This window comes from Diceros bicornis, chromosome 1 (assembly GCF_020826845.1).
Source record: "Diceros bicornis minor isolate mBicDic1 chromosome 1, mDicBic1.mat.cur, whole genome shotgun sequence".
Taxonomy (NCBI): Eukaryota; Metazoa; Chordata; class Mammalia; order Perissodactyla; family Rhinocerotidae; genus Diceros; species Diceros bicornis.
In genome coordinates this window covers 57,748,889-57,769,147 of record NC_080740.1, presented here as the reverse complement: position 1 = coordinate 57,769,147, position 20,259 = coordinate 57,748,889, and the positions used below count along the sequence as shown (strand labels likewise).

Genomic DNA, 20,259 nt, shown 5'->3' with positions numbered 1-20,259 from the left:
GGTCAGGGCATGGGTAATTAAAAAACAAAAAACCCAATTGATTCTCATTGAAATAAGACTACACTGTTTTACTCTTAAATATCCATCATTGGATATGGCAAAATCTAGCTGGCTACTGATACCAAAGTGATGATCAGGGAGGAACTAGATGAAAGATGGAACAGGTGCCAGAAGTATGGGAATAAAAGATAACATTTATCAATGTATGAGAGTTGTCTAAAGAGAACAGTGGTATCAGATTTTCAGGCTAATCATATTGAGAACTTTAGGTGAAAAACAGCACAATTCTGCACCCTAGAACCTGTGCCCATCTGCTTCTGATTCCTGAATTCTCGACTTTCACTGTAGCAGAGCAATCTGATTGGTCTAAGGCAGTGGTTCCCAAAACTAATTGCTCACTGGAACTATCTGGGGGCTTTTAAATAACAAGTTTCCCAGGCTCTACCCTAGTCCTCCTGAATCAAAAATCTCTGGGGTGGGACCCTGAAAAAAGCTACCTGGGTTATTTTAATCAGCAGTTAAATCAGGTAGTAATCAGCATCCAAATAAAACAGGAGTAGTGGCACATAAGTCCATATATTTCATATGTAAGGGACCAGATAAAAACCATATTTCAGGGACAAGTTTTTTGTTAGTGCCCTTGAGTCAAGGTGATTCCTACTCCTAGCAATCCTGTGTACAGCAGAGCTGAACCCTGCCTGATCTTTTTTTTTTGCACCATCCTCTCACCTTCTGGCACTATCCAACAATGCTCTGCTGCTATTCGTGGCCAATTTTTTGGGAAGTGGGTGGCCAGGTCCTTCTTCCTAGTCTGTCTTAGCCTGGATGCTCCACTGAAGCCTGTCCACCATGGGTGGTATTTGAAATACCGGTGGCATAGCCTTCAGCTTCACAGCAACAAGCAGCTGCCACAGTATAACAACCAGTAGATGAGTGGTGTGGTTCCCTGATCAGGAAACGAAGCCGGGCTGCGGTGGTGAGAGTACCGAATCTTAACCACTAGACCACTAGGGCTGGCTGGCTTCAGGGATAAGTACAATTATGTTATTTGACGGCTGTCATGGACCACGAAAAAGAGCACGTTTGTACACAAAACTAACTTGTCTGTTGAATTCCTCTTCGTTTTCCATCCACATGTACTCTGCAAATGGATTGTCATCTTCGTGAGAATGACCATTAATTATCACATCTTCATTGATGATGCTTGGGCTAGTACTGCTGCGACTTGGATCTTTCATGGTTGACGTTAGTTGTCGTTTTTAACCTTAGAAGAAGAATAATACAGTTAATTTAGTCAGTTGGTAATCCTTTCAGTCTTAGTGAGCATCTGTTACTACCAGGCATCACGGTTAAGTGTTAGATGCACACAATACATTAATGCACATGATAAAGTGAACAATTGGAAAGCTTCATTTTTTCCCAAATGATTTTAAAGTTTAAGAAACAGCTGAGAACAGCCTAGATTCATCTAATGTTTGCTGGTAACAGTCGACGAAGGTAACCAATTGCTTAAATTGAATCCCCAAACCATCTAATTTTTTTTTTTTTTTGGTGAGGAAGATCAGCCCTGAGCTAACATCCACGCCAATCCTCCTCTTTTTGCTGGGCAAGACTGGCCCTGGGCTAACATCCGTGCCTATCTTCCTCCACTTTATATAGGACGCCGCCACGGCATGGCCTGACAAGCGGTGCCTCAGTGCGCACCTGGGATCCAAACCTGGGCCGCCAGCAGTGGAGCACACGCACTTAACCACTACGCCACGGGGCCGGCCCCCATCCAATTTTTTTATATCGGACATCCCTTGCTTTATAAAACAAGCATGGTCTAGAAGACTTAAGTCATCAAGCGACAATGAAAAGCAAATTTTTTTTTTTTTTTTTTTTGTGAGGAGATCAGCCCTGTGCTAACATCTGCCAATCCTCCTCTTTTTTTGCTGAGGAAGACTGGCCCTGGGCTAACATCCATGCCCATTTTCCTCCACTTTATATGGGACGCCGCCACAGCATGGCTTGCCAAGCAGTGAGTCGGTGCACGCCCAGGATCCGAACCGGGGAACCCCGGGCCGCCGCAGCGGAGCGCGCGCACTTAACTGCTTGTGGCCCTGGGCCGGCCCCAGAAAATTCTACTTTTTAAAACCGATATTAATAAGCCCAGGGGCCAGCCTGGTGGTGTAGCGGTTAAGTTCGCGCATTCCGCTTCGGCGGCTTGGGTTTCGCCAGTTTGGATCCTGGGCACAGACTTACTCACCGCTCATCAAACCATGCTGAGATGGTGTCCCACGTAGAAGAACTAGAAGGACCTACAATTAGGATATACAACTATGTACTGGGACCTTGGGGAGAAAAAAGAAAAAGATGATGATTGGCAACAGATGTTAGCTCAGGGCAAATCTTCCTAAAAAACAAACAACCGAACAAGAAGCCCAGAGATTGAAAGTGAAAACAAACTTTTTTTTTTTTTGTGAGGAAGATCAGCTCTGAGCTAACATCCATGCTAATCCTCCTCTTTTTGCTGAGGAAGACCGGGTCTGAGCTAACATATATTGCAAATCCTCCATTTCCCCCCCGCAAAGCCCCAGTAGATAGTTGTAAGTCATAGTTGCACGTCCTTCTAGTTGCTGTATGTGGGACATGGCCTCAGCACGGCCGGAGAAGTGGTGCATCGGTGCGCGCCCGGGATCCGAACCCCGGGCCGCCAGTAGCGGAGCACGTGCACTTAACCGCTAAGCCACCGGGCCGGTCCACTAACAAACTTTTAAGAAACCTCTTAGTTCTCAGTCCCAAGGTATAGCTCTGAATCTCTCGACTTTATAGCGATTCTCTATTTGCTTTATCTCTGGGTCTATGTCAAGTTCCTCCATGTCTGGATTTCCCCACTGTACAATGAGTTTCAGGCATCTAATCTCTTTTTATGTGAGTAAAAGTAGTATCTAATACAGTAGGTCTGGTTTCTCACACTCTGCTCAATAAGTGATAACATGATCTAACCTAATCAACATATTGCAGGCTAAAAGATTGAAGCATAAAGTTTCAGATTCTACAGTATTGTACCAATTTATTAAGTCTAAAATTGCTAAAAATGGGTTTACATAAAAGATCCACTTGTATATAATTTCAAACAGTAGCGTCATTTGCACCAAAGGAAATGGCATACCTAATATGCGGACAGAGTTAAAAAAAAAAAAAAAAACAAAAACCTCTTTAGGCCTTCTTACTCCAAAGTTATCATGATCAAGTAAAACACTAAAACTAGAACCTCCTACTAGAAATAGCTTTTTCCTTGGGTTAAGGTTCAGGGAGGGACTTGCTCTGTGTTGCCTTGCCCTTTAAATTCATTTGATAGACATCCTTAAAAGGACCTAAGTATAATAAAAATTCATAGCTGTTCATATAATATAAATTTACTCTCTAAGCTGGGGGTAAGGGGTCCTATTCCAACACACATATGTATTTTCTCAAATACTGAATACTAATAACAATGGCATCATAGTGGTGACATTTTTAGTTGTCAACTAAAAATTACTGGCAACTTCCGCCCTAGTTGTTGTTGTTGTATGTATATGAAAGAGAGACAGAGACAGACTCTGAGATTTATGTGCCAGGCTGTGAGTAAAAAGAAAACATAATTTAGGTTAGAAAATTGAGGCACTGTGAAAGCAGACAAGACAGAAAACAGACAATGGATATCTTTGATATTTTTATTTCTCATTCATCTTGGATGAACTAAAACCCTTTATTTTGATAACAAGTTTTGACTAAAGAACAATCAATTCCTCTAAAGAAAATTACTCATTCTTTTATGTCAGGCTACCAAACATTTATATGCTCATCTTTAAATGAATTACATTTTAGATTAGCCTCAAATATTATGAATAGCATAGGTCAATCCTGTTTTGCAACTGGATGGAACGTTGTTTACTCAGCGAATGAACTGATTGTTAAACTATGTTCAAAGATACCACAATATATACAGCTTTTCATTATTATTTTCCCAACATGTATCCTATCCCAATTTATATCCATTAAATCCTACCTTTCAGAAGACTACAAGATTAACAAGTAACTTATATATTAAGTTAAAAACAGCAAAAAAAATCATGTTTAGCACAGAGTACAGGATATTCAATATTCAAATGGAATTGAACAGCTTAGTAGCAACTATATGTGTGAGACGTTTCCATCTAGAAATATTTCTAACTTTTTTTAAATATCCTTCAGGGGCCGGCCCCGTGGCTTAGCGGTTAAGTGCGCGCGCTCGGCTACTGGTGGCCCGGGTTCGGATCCCGGGCGCGCACCGATGCACCACTTCTCTGGCCATGCTGAGGCCGCGTCCCACATACACCAACTAGAAGGCTGTGCAACTATGACATACAACTATCTACTGGGGCTTTGGGGGAAAAGAATAAATTAAAAAAAAAATTTAAATATCCTTCAGGTGACTAAAGTGTATCTAAGTGCAACCTTTTTTTTTTTAAGAAAAAAGTTTTTTCCACACATTTTATGAGCATAAACTTGTATAAACAATGAAAAATCTGCCTCAGCAAATTCTGTAGTCTGGGAATCTCAAGGGACTCCTCCCTCCTTGTTTGATGCCAACCAGTAACAAATACATTATTAACAGTGCCTAGCAAAAAGGGCCCAATCTCTGTATTTGACAAGGCTCTACGTCAGCTTTTTGCCCATTATCACCTCATCAAACAACCTGTGGCTTTGGTATAGATCCCAATGAAAGAGTCTATGAAGGACAGTATATGAAATTACTTTGTCAAGCAATATCTGGGAAACAAATCATAATTGAAGCCAATAAGAATGAACTGGAGCCTGGGTATTCATCTTATACCTTAGACAGCTGAGGGAAGAAAAAACTGCTGATCAGATTTCTAGCTACAGCCAGCCAAGTGAAAGCCAGAGGAGTAAGGATCATTTACTTTCAGAACGTTGACAGACCTACAATTATTGAATGCAAGGTGTTGTAATAAAAGGTAACATATCAGATTTTTAATTTTCTTCTATGACCTGTTCTTGCCTCTTCTTGGACCAAAGTGCATCCTTTATTTTGCTATTTTTAAAAACTGAGTATACAGTTCAAATACCAAAAAAATTTACTTTTTAAAGTATCTGACTGGCATTTGTTGAAAACAGTTAAAGGCAAATGTAGTAGCCAATGCGGCCTAGGGCAAGGAATAACAGTTGGAGCAAGTAAGACAAAGCAGACAACCTGGGAGGAAAGGCTGGTGAAGGAGATGATTTGGGAGTAAGGGCTTTGAAAAGCTCCTACATATTCTGGGAAACCCAGAAGGCCATGGGCATGCCCAATGCTGGGAGCATGCTCAGAGAAGACCTGAGAAAGCCTTACACTCTCACCTCTGGCTGACATTCAGGCTCTGCACATCAAGTGAAGGCTAAGAAAGAATTGTAAATTGCCTGAGTGTTGAAGGTGTGCCTCAACATACACTAGAGCCCATCTACAAAGACTGGGAGAGTTTTGTTTTTTGCTTACAAGTATTTAAGAAAATCTCTTTTAAAAACTAGCTGACTGGGGTCGGCTGCATGGCCTAGTGGTTAAGTTTGGCGTGCTCTGCTTCAGCAGTCTGGGTTTGGTTCCCAGGCGCCAACCTACACCACTCGTTGGCAGCCATGCTGTGATGGCGACCCACATACAAAATAGAGGAAGACTGGTACAGATGTTAGCTCAGGGAGAATCTTCCTTAGCAAAAAACAAAACAAAACAAAACCTAGCTGATCACTAAGCTAATGGAACAGAGACTTCAATGGCACACAAAAAAATACAAACTTTTACAAAATTAGTTTAGAAAAGTCAATGAACAAACAACTACAACAAGCAAAACAACAACCCCAGGAGAGGGGAGAATCTGATTTCCAGAGCTGACACAGTATAATATTCAAAATGTCCAGTTTTCAACTAAAATTATGAGGCATGCAAAGAAATAAGAAAATATGGCCTATATACAGGAAAAAAAGAAACTAATAGAAACTGTCCCTGAGGAAATCCAGACATTGGACTTATTAGACAAAGACTTTAAATCAGGTATTTAATATATGTTCAAAGAGCTAAAGGAAACCACATACAAACAACTAAAGAAAACCATAACAATGACGACTCATCAAATAGAGAAAAATTATAAAAAGAAATCAAATAGAGATTCTGGAGTTGGAAAGTACAATAACTTAAATGAAAAATTTACTAGAGAGCTTACAGCAGATTTGAGCAGGGAAAATAAAGAATCAGCAAACTTGAAGATAAGTCAGTTGAGATTATTCAGTCTGAGGAGCAGAAAGAGCAAATAATGAAGAAAAATCAAAAGAACCTCAAAGACCAGTGGGACACCATCAAATGTACCAACATATGTATAATGGGAGTCTCAGAAAAAGAGAAGGGGTCAGAAAGAATATTTGAAGAAATAATGGTTCCAAACTCCTCAAACTTGGTGAAATCTTTGTTAGTCTACACATCCAAGAAGCTCAACAAACTCCATGTAGGATAAAACTCAAAGCGATCCACACACAGACACATTTTATCAAATTATTGAAAGACAAAGACTAAGAGAGTATCTTTAACACAATGAGAAATGACTTGCCACATACAAGGAATCTTCAATAAGATTAATAGCAGATTTCACATTGGAAACCACAGAGGCCTGAAGGCAGTAGGACAACATATCCAAAACGCCAAAAGAAAAAAACTGTGAACCAAGAATTCTATATCCAGCAAAATCATCTTTCAAAAATGAAGAAGAAATTAAGACATTCCCAGACAAATAAAAAGTGAGAGTTCATCACTAGTAGATCTGTGAAAGCTAAAGTGAGCCCTTCAGGCCGAAACAAAAGAACACTCGACGTTAACTTGAATCCATCGGAAGAAATAAAGAACACTGGTAAAGGTAACTACACAGGTAAATACAAAACGCAGTAATAATGCATTTTTGGCTTATAACTCCTCTTTTTCTCTATATGATTTACAAGGCAAATGCATAACATAAAATAAAAATTATAAATCTACATTAATGGGCACACAATGTATAAAGATGTATTTTGTGACAATAACATAAGGGAGGAGGAAAGAGCTACACAGGAGCTAAGTTTTTACATACTCTTGAAACTAAGCTGGTATTAGTCCAAACTTGATTGTTACAAACTAAGATGTTGTATTCCATGGGTAACCACTAGGAATATAACTAAAAAATATATAGTAAAAGGTAGACAACTGAGGCAGCCAGAAACAAGCAGCTTAAAGACTTGAAGAGTCAACGAGCTCAAATCTATATGTTAGTCTCCTTTCACTGGGGGAAAAAGCTTTTCTCCAGAACAAAAACTTAAGAGGAAATGCTGGAAATACAAAAGCAGCACCTAACTTGCTTGAGTGATGTTTGAAGGCGCAAAGTAGATAATGACTTGACAAACACAGTAAAAAACAACACGGGAATTAAACCATACCAATATGTTGCTATCTTATCTTTGCTCATGCTTCAATTTGACCCACTTTAAAACTGGCAGAAATGAAGTGAGAAAGCCAATAATTTACCCCCAATTTTTTAATGTTCACTATTTGCTTCAAAGCATGTTTATTATGCTTTAAAATCCTAAAATAATCAGAAAATATAATTCAAAGATTATAATTTTTTAGCCTCAATTTCACGCAAAGGATTTTTTATTCCTTTATTTTTTTTGGTGAGGAAGATTGGCCCTGAGCTAACATCTGCGCCAATCGTCCTCTATTTTGTATGTGGGATGCCGCCACAGCACGGCTTGATGTGTGATGTGTAGGTCCACGCCTATGATCTGAACCTGCGAACCTCGGGCCACCAAAGTGGAGTGCGTGAACTTACCCATTATGCCACCGGGCCAGTCCCAGGATTTAAAAAATAACATAATAATACTAACTCAGAACAGCAAGTTTAATATATCTAGGAGTTGTCAGAATACATGTAATTAGACTTTCCTAAATGAAAATCACAAAAATTGTAGAATAATAACGTATCACCTGATAGTGTTTTCAGTAATCATTTGAAAAATTTTGGATAGCAGGTCTTTGTACACAGTTAGGAAATTTTGTTGGAAAAGGAAGCATTAAAGTGAAAGAAATGTATGTAAAAGTACACAGTACTTTAAAACAAAAGAAGAAAAGAAAATACGAGTTAGATGTACAAAACAGGTCTAAAGCACATATAAGTTTTTTCTTCTCCATCTCCAATCCTACCCAGAAATAATCAATGTTAACAGCTTAGTATGTATCCTTTCATATTTCTTTGCTTATACAAACACACATGAAGGATTTACATATTTTAACAGAATCATGCTAAATATATTACATGAAATTTCCCTACTAGTGAACATGTACCGGTATACTTCACTTTTCTGTTTTTTGCTGAGGAAGATTCATACAGAGCTAACATCTGCTGCCAATCTTCCTCTTTTCTGGCTTGAGGAAGATTAGCCCTGAGCTAACATCTGTGCCAATCTCCCTCTATTTTGTATGCAGATCGCCACCACAGCATGGCTGACGAGTGGTGTAGGTCCGTGACCGGGATCCGAACCCATGAACCCAGGCCGCCAAAGCAGAGTGCACCAAACTTAACCACTAGGCCATGCAGCCAGCCCCTATACTTTACTTTTTAATAGATGCAGCACCACTCCTCTCTGAGGCACACTTGTGTTCCCAGTTTTTGCATTACTAACAATCCTGCTTTGATGGCCCTTGTATACATATCCTTTTCTATTTGTGCTTTCTGTAGGATATATTCTCATAAGTGGGAATAACCAGGTCAAAGGCCATGTGCATTATTTGCCAAAAATGTTGTGGTAATGTACATTTTTATAATACTTTAGGTGCTCCCATTTCTCTGCATCCTCACCAGTTCTGGATATAACCAACATATTTTATTTTTGCAATCAGATGGTCTAAAAATGAAATCTCATTGTTTTCCTTTACAGCTTCTGGGATATGCTTATCTTGCTTGGGAATTAAGAAGTCTTTTCCTACCTTAAGGTTATATTTTCTATATTTTCTCACCATATTTTTATAGTTTCATTTTTTTTACATTTAAATCTTTAATTCATGTGAGCATTTCTTTGAGTATGATATAAAGGATCTGTATTTTTCCACATGAATACATCATCAATCATTATTTAATGAAAGCTTATTCCCCATGTTTATCATAACTAAATTCCACTTACACTATCCTTCTAGATTCTGTGTTCTATAATTGTATATTGTATCCTGTTTTTTCCCCAACTTTTTATTTTGAAGAATTTTAAACCTACAGAAAAGTTGTAATAATACTATAATGAACACTCTTACCTTTCATCTGGATTGCAACTGTTAACATTTTACCACAGTTGTTTTCTCTATATAAATTTTTTTTGCTTAACCATCTGATAAGTGCAAACATTATGCAGACATCATGACTTTTCATCCTCAGATATTTCAGCACAATATCTTACTGTTTTGATCAGAGTAGGCTTTCAGTAAATTTTAATATCTAGTAGCACAACTCCCTTCCCTGTCTTTCTTTGGGGGCAAATCTTGCACATCTATTCTTCATGTGAACTTCAGAATCATTTTGTCCATAATAGTCTGACTGGAATTTTATCAAATTTTGCAATTTGCTCAGGATAGATATTTTTATATTAAGCCTTCTGGCCAGGAAGATGGTATATCTATCTACTCAAAATGGTTTTAATTCCTTAAAATATAAATGAATCCAGACTTCTTTTTACCAGTAATGGTGGGCTAGATTATTTGGACCAGTCTTTCCACCGAAACCTAAGTGTTGGATGACATATCTTTAAAGAGACCCTTAAAAGCACTAAAGTGTTGACAAGAAAGTAAAGTGGGAATTCAGAGAGCAAAGCAGAACTTTTAAACACCGAAGCTGCCTTTGTGCTGAGGGCTTTTGCCCACTAGGCTTCTTTGGGTTGAGTGCTTGGATGCTTCATGGGGCAAGAGGCACAGAAGTCAAGGTGGGAAAATAAAATAGGAGATCCTTTCCACCCTAAGTTGGGACCCTAAAGGGCTATATAATTAGGGTGAGCATAAACCAAAAGTACCACCACTCCCCACTAAACAAATCAAAAGGAAAAGGTGGGAGGGAAAACAGACATTATGACTATGGCTGGTCCTCCTGTGGATAGCAGGAATAAATTGTCATTACCTGGGAGGTCCAGAACACCTCAAGTCATGAAGTGAGTATAAAGTGGTCCTGAATTGGTAGTGTCCTCAGTGCCAGTGCCTGATAAAAGCCAATGTAAAACTCCTTGGGAGAAAGCATCTTTATTCTAGGCCTTGGGGACCTCCATGAATAATTTTTCAAGGGCAATGAACAGAACACAATGAAAGATAACCAAATCCTGAAGGAAAAAACAAGACACAATAAGAAAGAAGCAGCGCAATTTACAGAAAGCATAATCAGACCCATACCAGACTTCAAATATTGGGATTATGTGGCACAGATGACAAAACAAATGATTATTACAGATCAAGCTTCAAAGTATCTTCAGAGAACAGCGAAGCATAAAAAGTGCATAGCAGATTTGGAAAAGAGCCAAATAAAACTTCTAGATATACAGAAATCACAACATAAATAAAAACGTAATAGGCTTGGCAGCAGATTAGATACAATGGAAGAACTAGAAGGTAAAAAGAAATTATCCAGACAAACACAAAAAGAAGATAGAAAATACAAAATAGGGTTCAAGCAATGTAGAGGGCAGAGAGAGAACTACCAAATTCCAAAAGAAGAAAAAAGAAAATGGGGCAGAGGCAGGATCTGAATATTTCAGATCTTGGGGCCGGCCCCGTGGCTTAGCGGTCAAGTGCGTGCGCTCCGCTGCTGGCGGCCCGGGGTTCGGATCCTGGGCGCACACTGACGCACTGCTTCTCCAGCCATGCTGAGGTCGCGTCCCACATACAGCAACTAGAAGGATGTGCAGCTATGACATACAACTACATACTGGGGCTTTGGGGGGGGGGGAGTGTGCACGTGCTCTGATGCTGGTGGCCTGGGTTTGGAACCCCAGGCGCCCACCGATGCACCGCTTATTAGGCCATGCTGTGGCGGCGTCCCATATAAAGTGGAGGAAGATAGGCACAGATGTTAGCCCAGGGCCAGTCTTCCTCAGCAAAGAGGAGGATTGGCATGGATGTTAGCTCAGGGCTGATCTTCCTCACATACATACACACATACATATACACACCCACAGACACATACATACATACATACATACATACATAAAATTATGAATATTCTAGATCTGGTGAAAGACATCAACCAACATGTTTAAGAAGCCCAAGAATCTCAAAGTAAGACAAATAAATACAAACCAAGACACATTATAGTCAAACTGCAGAATATCAAAGAGAATTCTTAAAAGCAAAAACAAAAAAGAGGACATTATTTTCAAAAAAGTGACAAGAAAAACCAGCTGCTTCTCAATAATAATGAAAAGCAAAAGACTACACTGAAAGAAAATTAACTGCAAACCCAGAATGCTAGACCCCTGCAGAAAAGAGCTTTCAAACATAAATGAACTAGAAATTTTCCATCCTTATACTCAGGAATAGTTTGAATAACAAGAATTATGAGATCCCTGAAAGTAAACAAATCTAAAATTATCGTACTTTATAAACTAGTACATCTTTAACAACCTTTAATTTTGTTTTTCTTATTATGATTGGTCTATTCAGGTTTTGTATCTCTTTGGTTAATTATGGTAATCCATATTTGACTAAAATTTCTTTTTTTTGTATGTGTGCGCTTTATTTTTTTTTATTTTCCCCCAAAGCCCCAGTAGATAGTTGCACATCCTTCTAGTTGCTGTATGTGGGACACGGCCTCAGCATGGCTGGACAAGCGGTGCATCGGTGTGCACCAGGGATCCGAACCCAGGCCGCCAGTAGCGGAGCGCGCGCACTTAACCACTAAGCCACGGGGCCGGCCCTGACTAAAATTTCATTTTCGCCAGAATTTCAATTTGTTATAAAACTGCACCAAATGTAACTGTTCTAATTTCTTCTGTTTCATAGTTAATTTGATTATATGTTCCTCTTCTCTTGCTTAGGCCAGCAGAGATTTATCATAGAAAAAAAAAAAATCCAGCTTTGCAATTTGTAGGTCAGTGTAATAAACTCTTCATAATGTAAAAGAGGGAGATCTGTGTGCGTGTGTTCACCATTTACAAATGCACAAAATCTCTGGAAAGATATAAAAGAAACTGAGAAGCAAATCATATCTGATAAGCGACTTGTATCTAGAATATATAAAGAACTATTATAACTCAATAATAAAAAGACAAACTAGGGGTGGCACCATAGCGTAGCGGTTAAGCTCGGCACACACTGCTTCAGTGGCCTGGGTTCACAGGCTCGGATCCCAGGCACGGACCTACACACTGCCCATCAAGCCATGCTGTGGCGGTGTCCCACATACAAAATAGAGGAAGATGGGCACAGATGTTAGCTCAGTGACAATCTTCCTCAAGCAAAAAGAGGAAGATTGGCCACAGATGTTAGCTCAGGGCCAATCTTCCTCACCAAAGAAAAAAAAAAAACTCAATTTAAAAATGGGTAAGGGACCTGAATAGACAGTTCTCCAGAGGACATACAAATGGCCAATAAACAGATGAAAAGATGCTCAACATCATTAACCACCAGAGAAATGCAAATCAAAACCACAATAAGATACCACTTTACACTAGAAAGGCTATAATAAAAAAGACAGATAATAACAAGTACTGGTGAAAATGTGGAGAAATTGGAGCCCTCATTCATTGCTGGTGGGAATGTTAAAATGGGCAACTGCTTTGGAAAACAGCCTGTCAATTCCTCAGAAGATTAAACATGAAATTACCATATAACCCAGCAATTCCACTCCTAGGTATATATGCAAGTGAAATGATATACGTCTACACAAAAACTTGTACACAAATATTCATAGTAGTATTATTCTTAATAGCTAAGAAGTGAATACAACCCAAAGGTCTACCAGCTGGCAAATGGATAAATACAATGTGGTATGTCCATATTATGGAGTATTATTCAACAATAAAAAGAAATGAAATACTTGATATATGCTATATCATGGATGAACACTGAAAATATTATGCTAAGTCAAAGAAGCCAGTCACAAAGGACCATATATTGTATGACAGCTAAGGGGTACAAGGTTTCTTTTTGGGGGTAACGAAAATGTTCTAAAATTGTGGTGACTGATGCACAACTCTGTGAATATACTAAAAACCACTCTACTATACACTTTAAATGGGTGAATTGCATGGTATGTGAATTACAGTTTGATAAGAGCTGCTAAAAAACACAACTGAGAACACTGGTTGCTTACAGAGAGGAAAACTAGGTGGCCAGAGATATTTTTGTTGTACTTTTGAGTTCTGAATGAATTACCTATGAAAAATTTCAACTTTAATAAACAAAACACTTGCTTTTGGTTTTATTGATCTTTTCTACTTATTTTTATTTTACTAATTTCAGTTTGCTTACTTTATTTTCCCTTCCTTTCTACTTAATTTCAACCAATTTGTTGCTTTGTTTTTCAAGCTGACAAACATGTTTATTTTTAACTTTTCACTTAATAAAAATTTTATATCTATAATTTTCCCTAGAAGTTTTAATTTATTTTTTATTTTGTGTGTGTGTGTGAGGAAGATCAGCCCTGAGCTAACATCCATGCTAATCCTCCTCTTTTTTTGGAGGATTTAACTGTTAACACGCACTTAACTGTTACGCCACGGGGCTGGCCCCTCCCTAGAAGATTTTATATAAAATATAGTCCTTATCATTTTTAGGCAATTACAAATTATTTAATTTATAAGGAGCGAGAGGTTATGTGGAAGAATATTTTTCTTAATTTTCAAGTGCTTAAGGTCCTTTCGGGTACCTTTTGATGCCCTGATTTCTAGTTTTATTTTATTATGTTATAAAATGCAGCCAGAAAAACCTTAACTTTTAGGGATTTATTACAGTTTTGTTTGCAGACAACTATGATTGATTTTTGCAAACTGTTCCTTGGGCCTTTCAATTCTGAAAGCGGTGTATTCAAATTCTCTACTATATTATTATTTGACCCAGTCTGAGGATCTGTCTCATAGGAAAAAAACATTTTTGATCACTGATGTTTGGTTTTATGTCTTCCATCATAATTTCATGTTTACTTTTCTTACAGTTTTTTTTTTTTTTTTTGTGAAGAAGATCAGCCCTGTGCTAACATCTGCCAATCCTCTTCTTTTGCTGAGGAAGCCTGGCCCTGGGCTAACATCCGAGCCCATCTTCCCTTACTTTATATGGGATGCCGCCACAGCATGGCTTGCCAAGCGGTGCGTCGGTGCGCGCCCGGGATCCGAACTGGCGAACCCCAGGCCGCTGCAGCGGCGTGCACGCACTCAACCGCTTGCGCCACCAGGCCCGGCTCCTCTTATAGTTTCTTTTTACATTCTATTCCTGTAGTGTTTATTTTCCTATTCTAAATAGATTTTTTAAAACCACGATTTATTTTCTGCGACCTACAAACTACTGAGGAATCACAGTCTCCTCCCCCACCCCGTTTGAGATATAATTGACATACAGCACTGTATAAGTTTAAGGTGTACAGCATAATGATGTGACTTACAGTAGTCCCCCACTTGTCTGCTGGGGATGCGTTCCAAGAGCCCCCAGTGGATGCCTGAAACCGCAGTTAGTACTGAACCCTGTATATACTATGTTTTTTCCTATACATACATATCTATGATAAAGTTTAATTTATAAATCAGGCACAGTAAGAGATTATCACCACCAATAATAAAATAGAACAATTATAACAATATACTGTAATAATTTGCCAGCATCACTACTCTTGCACTTTGGGGCCATTATTAAGTAAAATAAGGGTTATGTGAACACAAGCACTGTGATACAAGCACTGTTGCTCTTATAGCCAAGGCGGATGGGTAGCCGGTAGTGCATACAACGTGGATATGCTTGACAAAGAGATCATTCACATCCCTGGCATGACTGAGCAGGACAGCACAAGATTTCATCACCATACTCACAACGCTGCACGATTTAAAACTTATGAACTGTTTATTTCTGGAATTTTCCATTTAATATCTTTGGACTGCAGCTGACTGTAGGGGAGGGGAGCTACTGTACATCTACTGTGAAATTAAATAGATTTAAACAGTTTCCTATATATTAAAAATATACTCTATACATCCCCAACCAATTCAAGACATTTAGAATGTTTTTCCTTCTTCAGTATACCCAACCCAAGCCCTGTCCGAAACAAGACCTTTAGAATGATTTTACTTACCCACTTCCTCCCCCACACCCCATCTTCTGAGTTTTGTGGAAATATTTAGCATTGTTAGATTGACACTACTAGGTTTTCCCTTACAGTATATATCTTTTTAAAGGATTTTTTTTTTTTTTTTTTTTTTTGGTGAGGAATAGTGGCCCTAAGCTAACATCTGTTGCCAATCTTCCTCTTTTCGCTTGACGAAGATTGTCCCTGAGCTAACACCTGTGCCAATCTTCCTCTATTTTGTATGTGGGACACCACCACAGCATGGCTTGATGAGTGTTGTGTAGGACCGCACCCAGAATCCAAACTCACAAACTCCACGCCTCCAAAGCAGAGTGCACGCACTTAACCACTACGCCACCAGGCCGGCCCCTTTAAAGAATTTTTTAGGGGCCGGCCCGGTGGCGCAAGCGGTTAAGTGCGTGCGCTCTGCTGCGCCGGCCCAGAGTTCACCGGTCGGATACCCAGCGGCGCACCGACGCACCACCTGGCAAGCCATGCTGTGGCAGCGTCCCATATAAAGTGGAGGAAGACAGGCATGGATGTTAGCCCAGGGCCAGTCTTTCTCAGCAAAAAGAGGAGGATTGGCAGATGTTAGCTCAGGGCTGAGCCTCCTCACATACAAAAAAAACAATTTTTTAATCGAACACTTACAATTCACATTATTATCTTTTTTTTTTAATAATTTTATTTATTTATTTTTCCCCCAAAGCCCCAGTAGATAGTTGTATGTCATAGTTGCACATCCTTCTAGTTGCTGTATGTGGGACGTGGCCTCAGCATGGCCGGCCTCAACATGGCTGGAGAAGCGGAGCGTTGGTGCGCACCCGGAATCCGAACCCGGGCCGCCAGCAGCAGAGCGCGTGCACTTAACCGCTAAGCCACGGGGCCAGCCCTCACATTATTATCTATTTATACTTTACTAGATTCATTGCTTATCATTGTTTCTTTTATTCATCATCTTTCCCTAACTTGACATCTTTGTTTTGGTTTACTCTTCAAAAAGTTACCTAAGGATATATATTTCTAAGTCACTGAATGTCTGAAAATGTCTTTTGCCTTCGTATTTGAATAATAACATAAGTGGGACAGATTTAGACTTCTGTCCCTTCTGTCATAATCTACAAATATTCCAGCTTTCACTGTTGCAGAAAATTAATTTTCTTTCTTTTGCAAACATCCTGTTTAGCTGAGAGCCTAAAAACTTAAATTTAGAAATTTCACCAGATTCTGGTTAGGTGAGAGCAGTTTTTTCCAATTAATGCTGCCTGGCATTTTCAACCTACAAACTCATATCTTCAGCTGTGCTTTCCCTCCTGAAATGTCTCTTATACATATTGGTTTCCAGCAGTGTCCATTCTTTTCTATTCTCGGCGAAGATTTTTTTTCTTTTGCAAAATTTTAAAATGTGGAAATCTTTTAAGTTTTAGAAACTTCCCCGACTAGTTTCATCTCTTAAGAATTCTTATTAAAATTCAAAGATTTCTCTTGTGACTCCTAGACACCACCTTTTCTTATTCATATGTATATAATTTTAGCCTACTAGTTGTCTCTTCAGCAGTGAGAGAGGATAAATATTTTTGCATCAGCCTCTGTTTTCCACTCAGAAGTCTGTGAGCAGCATTCAGTTTTGTACTTTAATAATTGGCAGTATAAAGTAATAATTAAAAGCATGGGCTCTGGAACCAGACTGCCTTTCTAGCTGTGTGACCATGGGCAAATTATTTAACCTCTCTGTGTCTCAGGTTCCCCAACTGTAAAATGAATAATAATAATAATACCTAGGCAGAGAGCCTGGCACACAATAGTATTATCTATCTTGGTGCTTATTAAACACTTAGAGAAATCAAAAGTTGCTAGAGCAAGGTATAAGGTAAAAATCACAGGTCCAAAAACCTGTATGACAAACAATATCAAAGAAAAATCCCAAAGACTATAACCCTAACCTCAACTGTAGTATAACAAAGATGGCTCAGCCCTGCCTATCATCTCTACTGATAAAAGCTCAAAGCACACAGCAACACCATCCTTATTTATAAAAACTGATACAAAAACATAAGGGGGGGGCTGGCCCCGTGGCTTAGCGGTTAAGTGCGCGTGCTCTACTACTGGAGGCCCGGGTTCGGATCCTGGGCGCGCACTGACACACGGCTTCTCCGGCCATGCTGAGGCCGTGTCCCACATACAGCAACTAGAAGGATGTACAACTATGACGTACAGCTACCTGCTGGGGCTTTGGGGGAAAAAAGAAAAAGGAGGAGGATTGGCAATAGATGTTAGCTCAGAGCGGGTCTTCCTCAGCAAAAGGAGGAGGATTAGCATGGATATTAGCTTAGGGCTGATCTTCCTCAGAAAAAAAAAAGAAAAGAAAAGAAGGGGCAATTCAAACCTCTAAACCTACACCATCCAATGTGGTAGCCACTAGCTACATGTGGCTATTTAAACTAATTAAAATTCAATACAATTAAAAATTTAGTTCCTCAGTCGCACTTGCCATATTTCAAGTGCTCGACAGACTCATGTGCTTAGTAGCTACCTTATTGGACAGCACCTCTCTAAACAATGAGCAAATTAAGAAAAAGATTGAGTTAACTGGAACCGAACCTTGGGCTGTATCAAATGTTAATGCACCTGTGCCACAGGATGGTCCTGATCACAAAGGCAATAACTTGGACAACTTTAACCTCGGACTGGGTTGGAATCCCAGATACGCCACAAACCACCCACAAGACCCTGCATATATCGTTAAATCACAGACAGCACGGTACAATGCTTAAAAGCACATAATCTCTGGACTACTCGGATTTGAATTCCAGCTCTTACTAGCTGTGTAACACTGAGCACGTTATTTAACATCTCTCATTTGTTATCTTCATTTTACAGTAGTACTTACTCCCTAGAGATAGTGAAGATTAAACACTTGTAAAAGCATTTACAATACCTGGAATTACTAAATGCTATAGACGTATGTGCCTAATAAAATAATCTCTCAAGCTTCTATTTCCTCAATTTCAAAATGGGCGATATAAAACTTGCTCTGCCTATTTCATGTTATTATAATGAATATGAAAACAGTTCATAAATTACAATATGGAAAAGCACAAAAGGAAGGGAGGCAGGGGCCTTATTTTCCACTTTCTTTCATCTCCCACAATACCCATGAATAGCTGTGCTAACAGTGGACATTTTATAAATGTTTACATTTTCATTAAAACTGGAGCATCACTCTCTATAGTCATAAAGAAATAAACTTGCATAAGATGCAGAGTGCTTACTTAAGGAGAAGCCTACTATAAACTTGCTCTGTCCCAAACAGGGTGGAGATTATCCACCTCAATTTGAACTCTTAAGGAGCAATATGCAATACACTATAATAAAAACATCCCAGCTCCCAAGCCTTTAACCATTACAGTGAATCTCCATTGCCTAACTCCCAACCCTTAAAGAAACAAATAGGCTATAATTTTTGGACAATTATCTATCTTTATTTGTCATAGACACTTATTTGCGAGAAAAAATTAAGTTCCGTTCAAGTTCACAATTAACAAGTGGCATAAACATGCTAATTTGCCCCAAATATCCTCTCTCTCAAACCGGAAACAAGCACAAAACAGCAAACATGGGGAATCTCATTAACAATCCTTATCGAGACCCTTTTCTTATCTGCAAACATAACCTGCAGCATATGAAATTCCAAAGGCTATTTAATGAAAGTGCAAACCAACACCTGATCAACTGCTCAAATGCAGTTTGTGAAAAATCATGCCACCAGGGTTCAAGACAAGATTAGCCAGCACAAACAAAATGGAAATTTGTCTTCTGTCGAAATAAACGTCAAAAGCTGTCAGCTGTAAGACCTTCTCCCACGACAAACTGGAAGCTAAATTCTTTCCAGAGGGTGCGGATTCTGTGAGGCGATGGGGCTTCAAAATCAGGGAAAACAAGACAACAAAAAGAAGCAAAGATCCCTTTTTGGAGTCACTAGAAAACACCACTGCTGGCTGCTTCAACAGTTTTGAAACACAGACTTCACCACAAATCATATATTTTTGGTGGTGGTGGGGCGTAAGCACAGAGAAAGATTAGGAGTACCAGAATCAAAGAATGTGAATTCGATGGGCCCTTAAAATTCATCTGGCTCAAAAACTTCCTGGAGTAGGGGTTCCCAGTACCCTCAAGGCCCTCCTATCCAGAGCATGGTATACAATACAACTAAAAATAAGGGGTAGGCGAAGAAGATGGAGAAAGGGGATCTGAAAGGTACAGGCCCGTGGACCGTTGCAGAACCCTCCCCTCGTACGCTCGCCAGCCCGCCAGTCCCTCCGCCCCTTTCTCTTCCTCCACCCCTGCTTCGGGAGGAGCGCGCACGCGCGGCAAGTAGGCGCTGCGCGTGGCGACGCGCAGGCGTAAAGTGGGGAGAAACAATGAGCTTTGTTGCCCGGGCGGCGGTGGGGGGCAGGGGGAAAAGGGTACCCGCCGGTGGGGAGGAGTGAAGGGACTGGAGGGAGGGGGAGACGCGAGAAAGTGCTCTCCCGGCAACCCTCGCGCGCCACCGAGGACCCGGATAGAGAGCTGCGAGATCCAAATCATAAATAATAATGACAATGAGAAAAAAGAGCGACGGCCATGTCTCAGAGAAGAAAGAGACGAAGTCGGTCCAAGCTCATCCTTCAGACTTGGCTGAAAGGGGTAAGGAACACCGGAGGCCATACGGGGCTTGGTGGCCAACAACCCGGGGGACCCGCTAGGCCCCTCAGCCGTCGTCGAGGTGCTGTCCCTCGACCGCCGGGGCCGCCGCACCCTTCTGGCCGCTCCGCCCGAGGGAATCCCTCACCCAGTGCACGGCAGCGGGGACGGCAGCCAACGAATCCGGTCGGCCTCCGCGGGTCTCCACAGGCAGCGCCGCTCCCCCGCTCGACGCGCGCTTCGCCCGCCGCCTCCCTTCTCC

General features: G+C 40.1%; 1 protein-coding gene across 1 annotated transcript in view; it reads right to left on the bottom strand.

Moving 5' to 3' along the window:
* Positions 1 to 20,259, bottom strand: part of PAIP2 (poly(A) binding protein interacting protein 2) — a 24,113-nt gene extending 3,854 nt beyond the window's left edge. Inside the window, exons 1-2 of the mRNA XM_058541727.1 lie at positions 20,146 to 20,259; positions 1,101 to 1,264 (exon numbers count right to left, since the gene is read on the bottom strand). Coding sequence (XP_058397710.1) covers positions 1,101 to 1,238 — 138 coding nt within the window. The 5' untranslated portion in view covers positions 1,239 to 1,264; positions 20,146 to 20,259. The remainder of the gene's footprint in view (positions 1 to 1,100; positions 1,265 to 20,145) is intronic.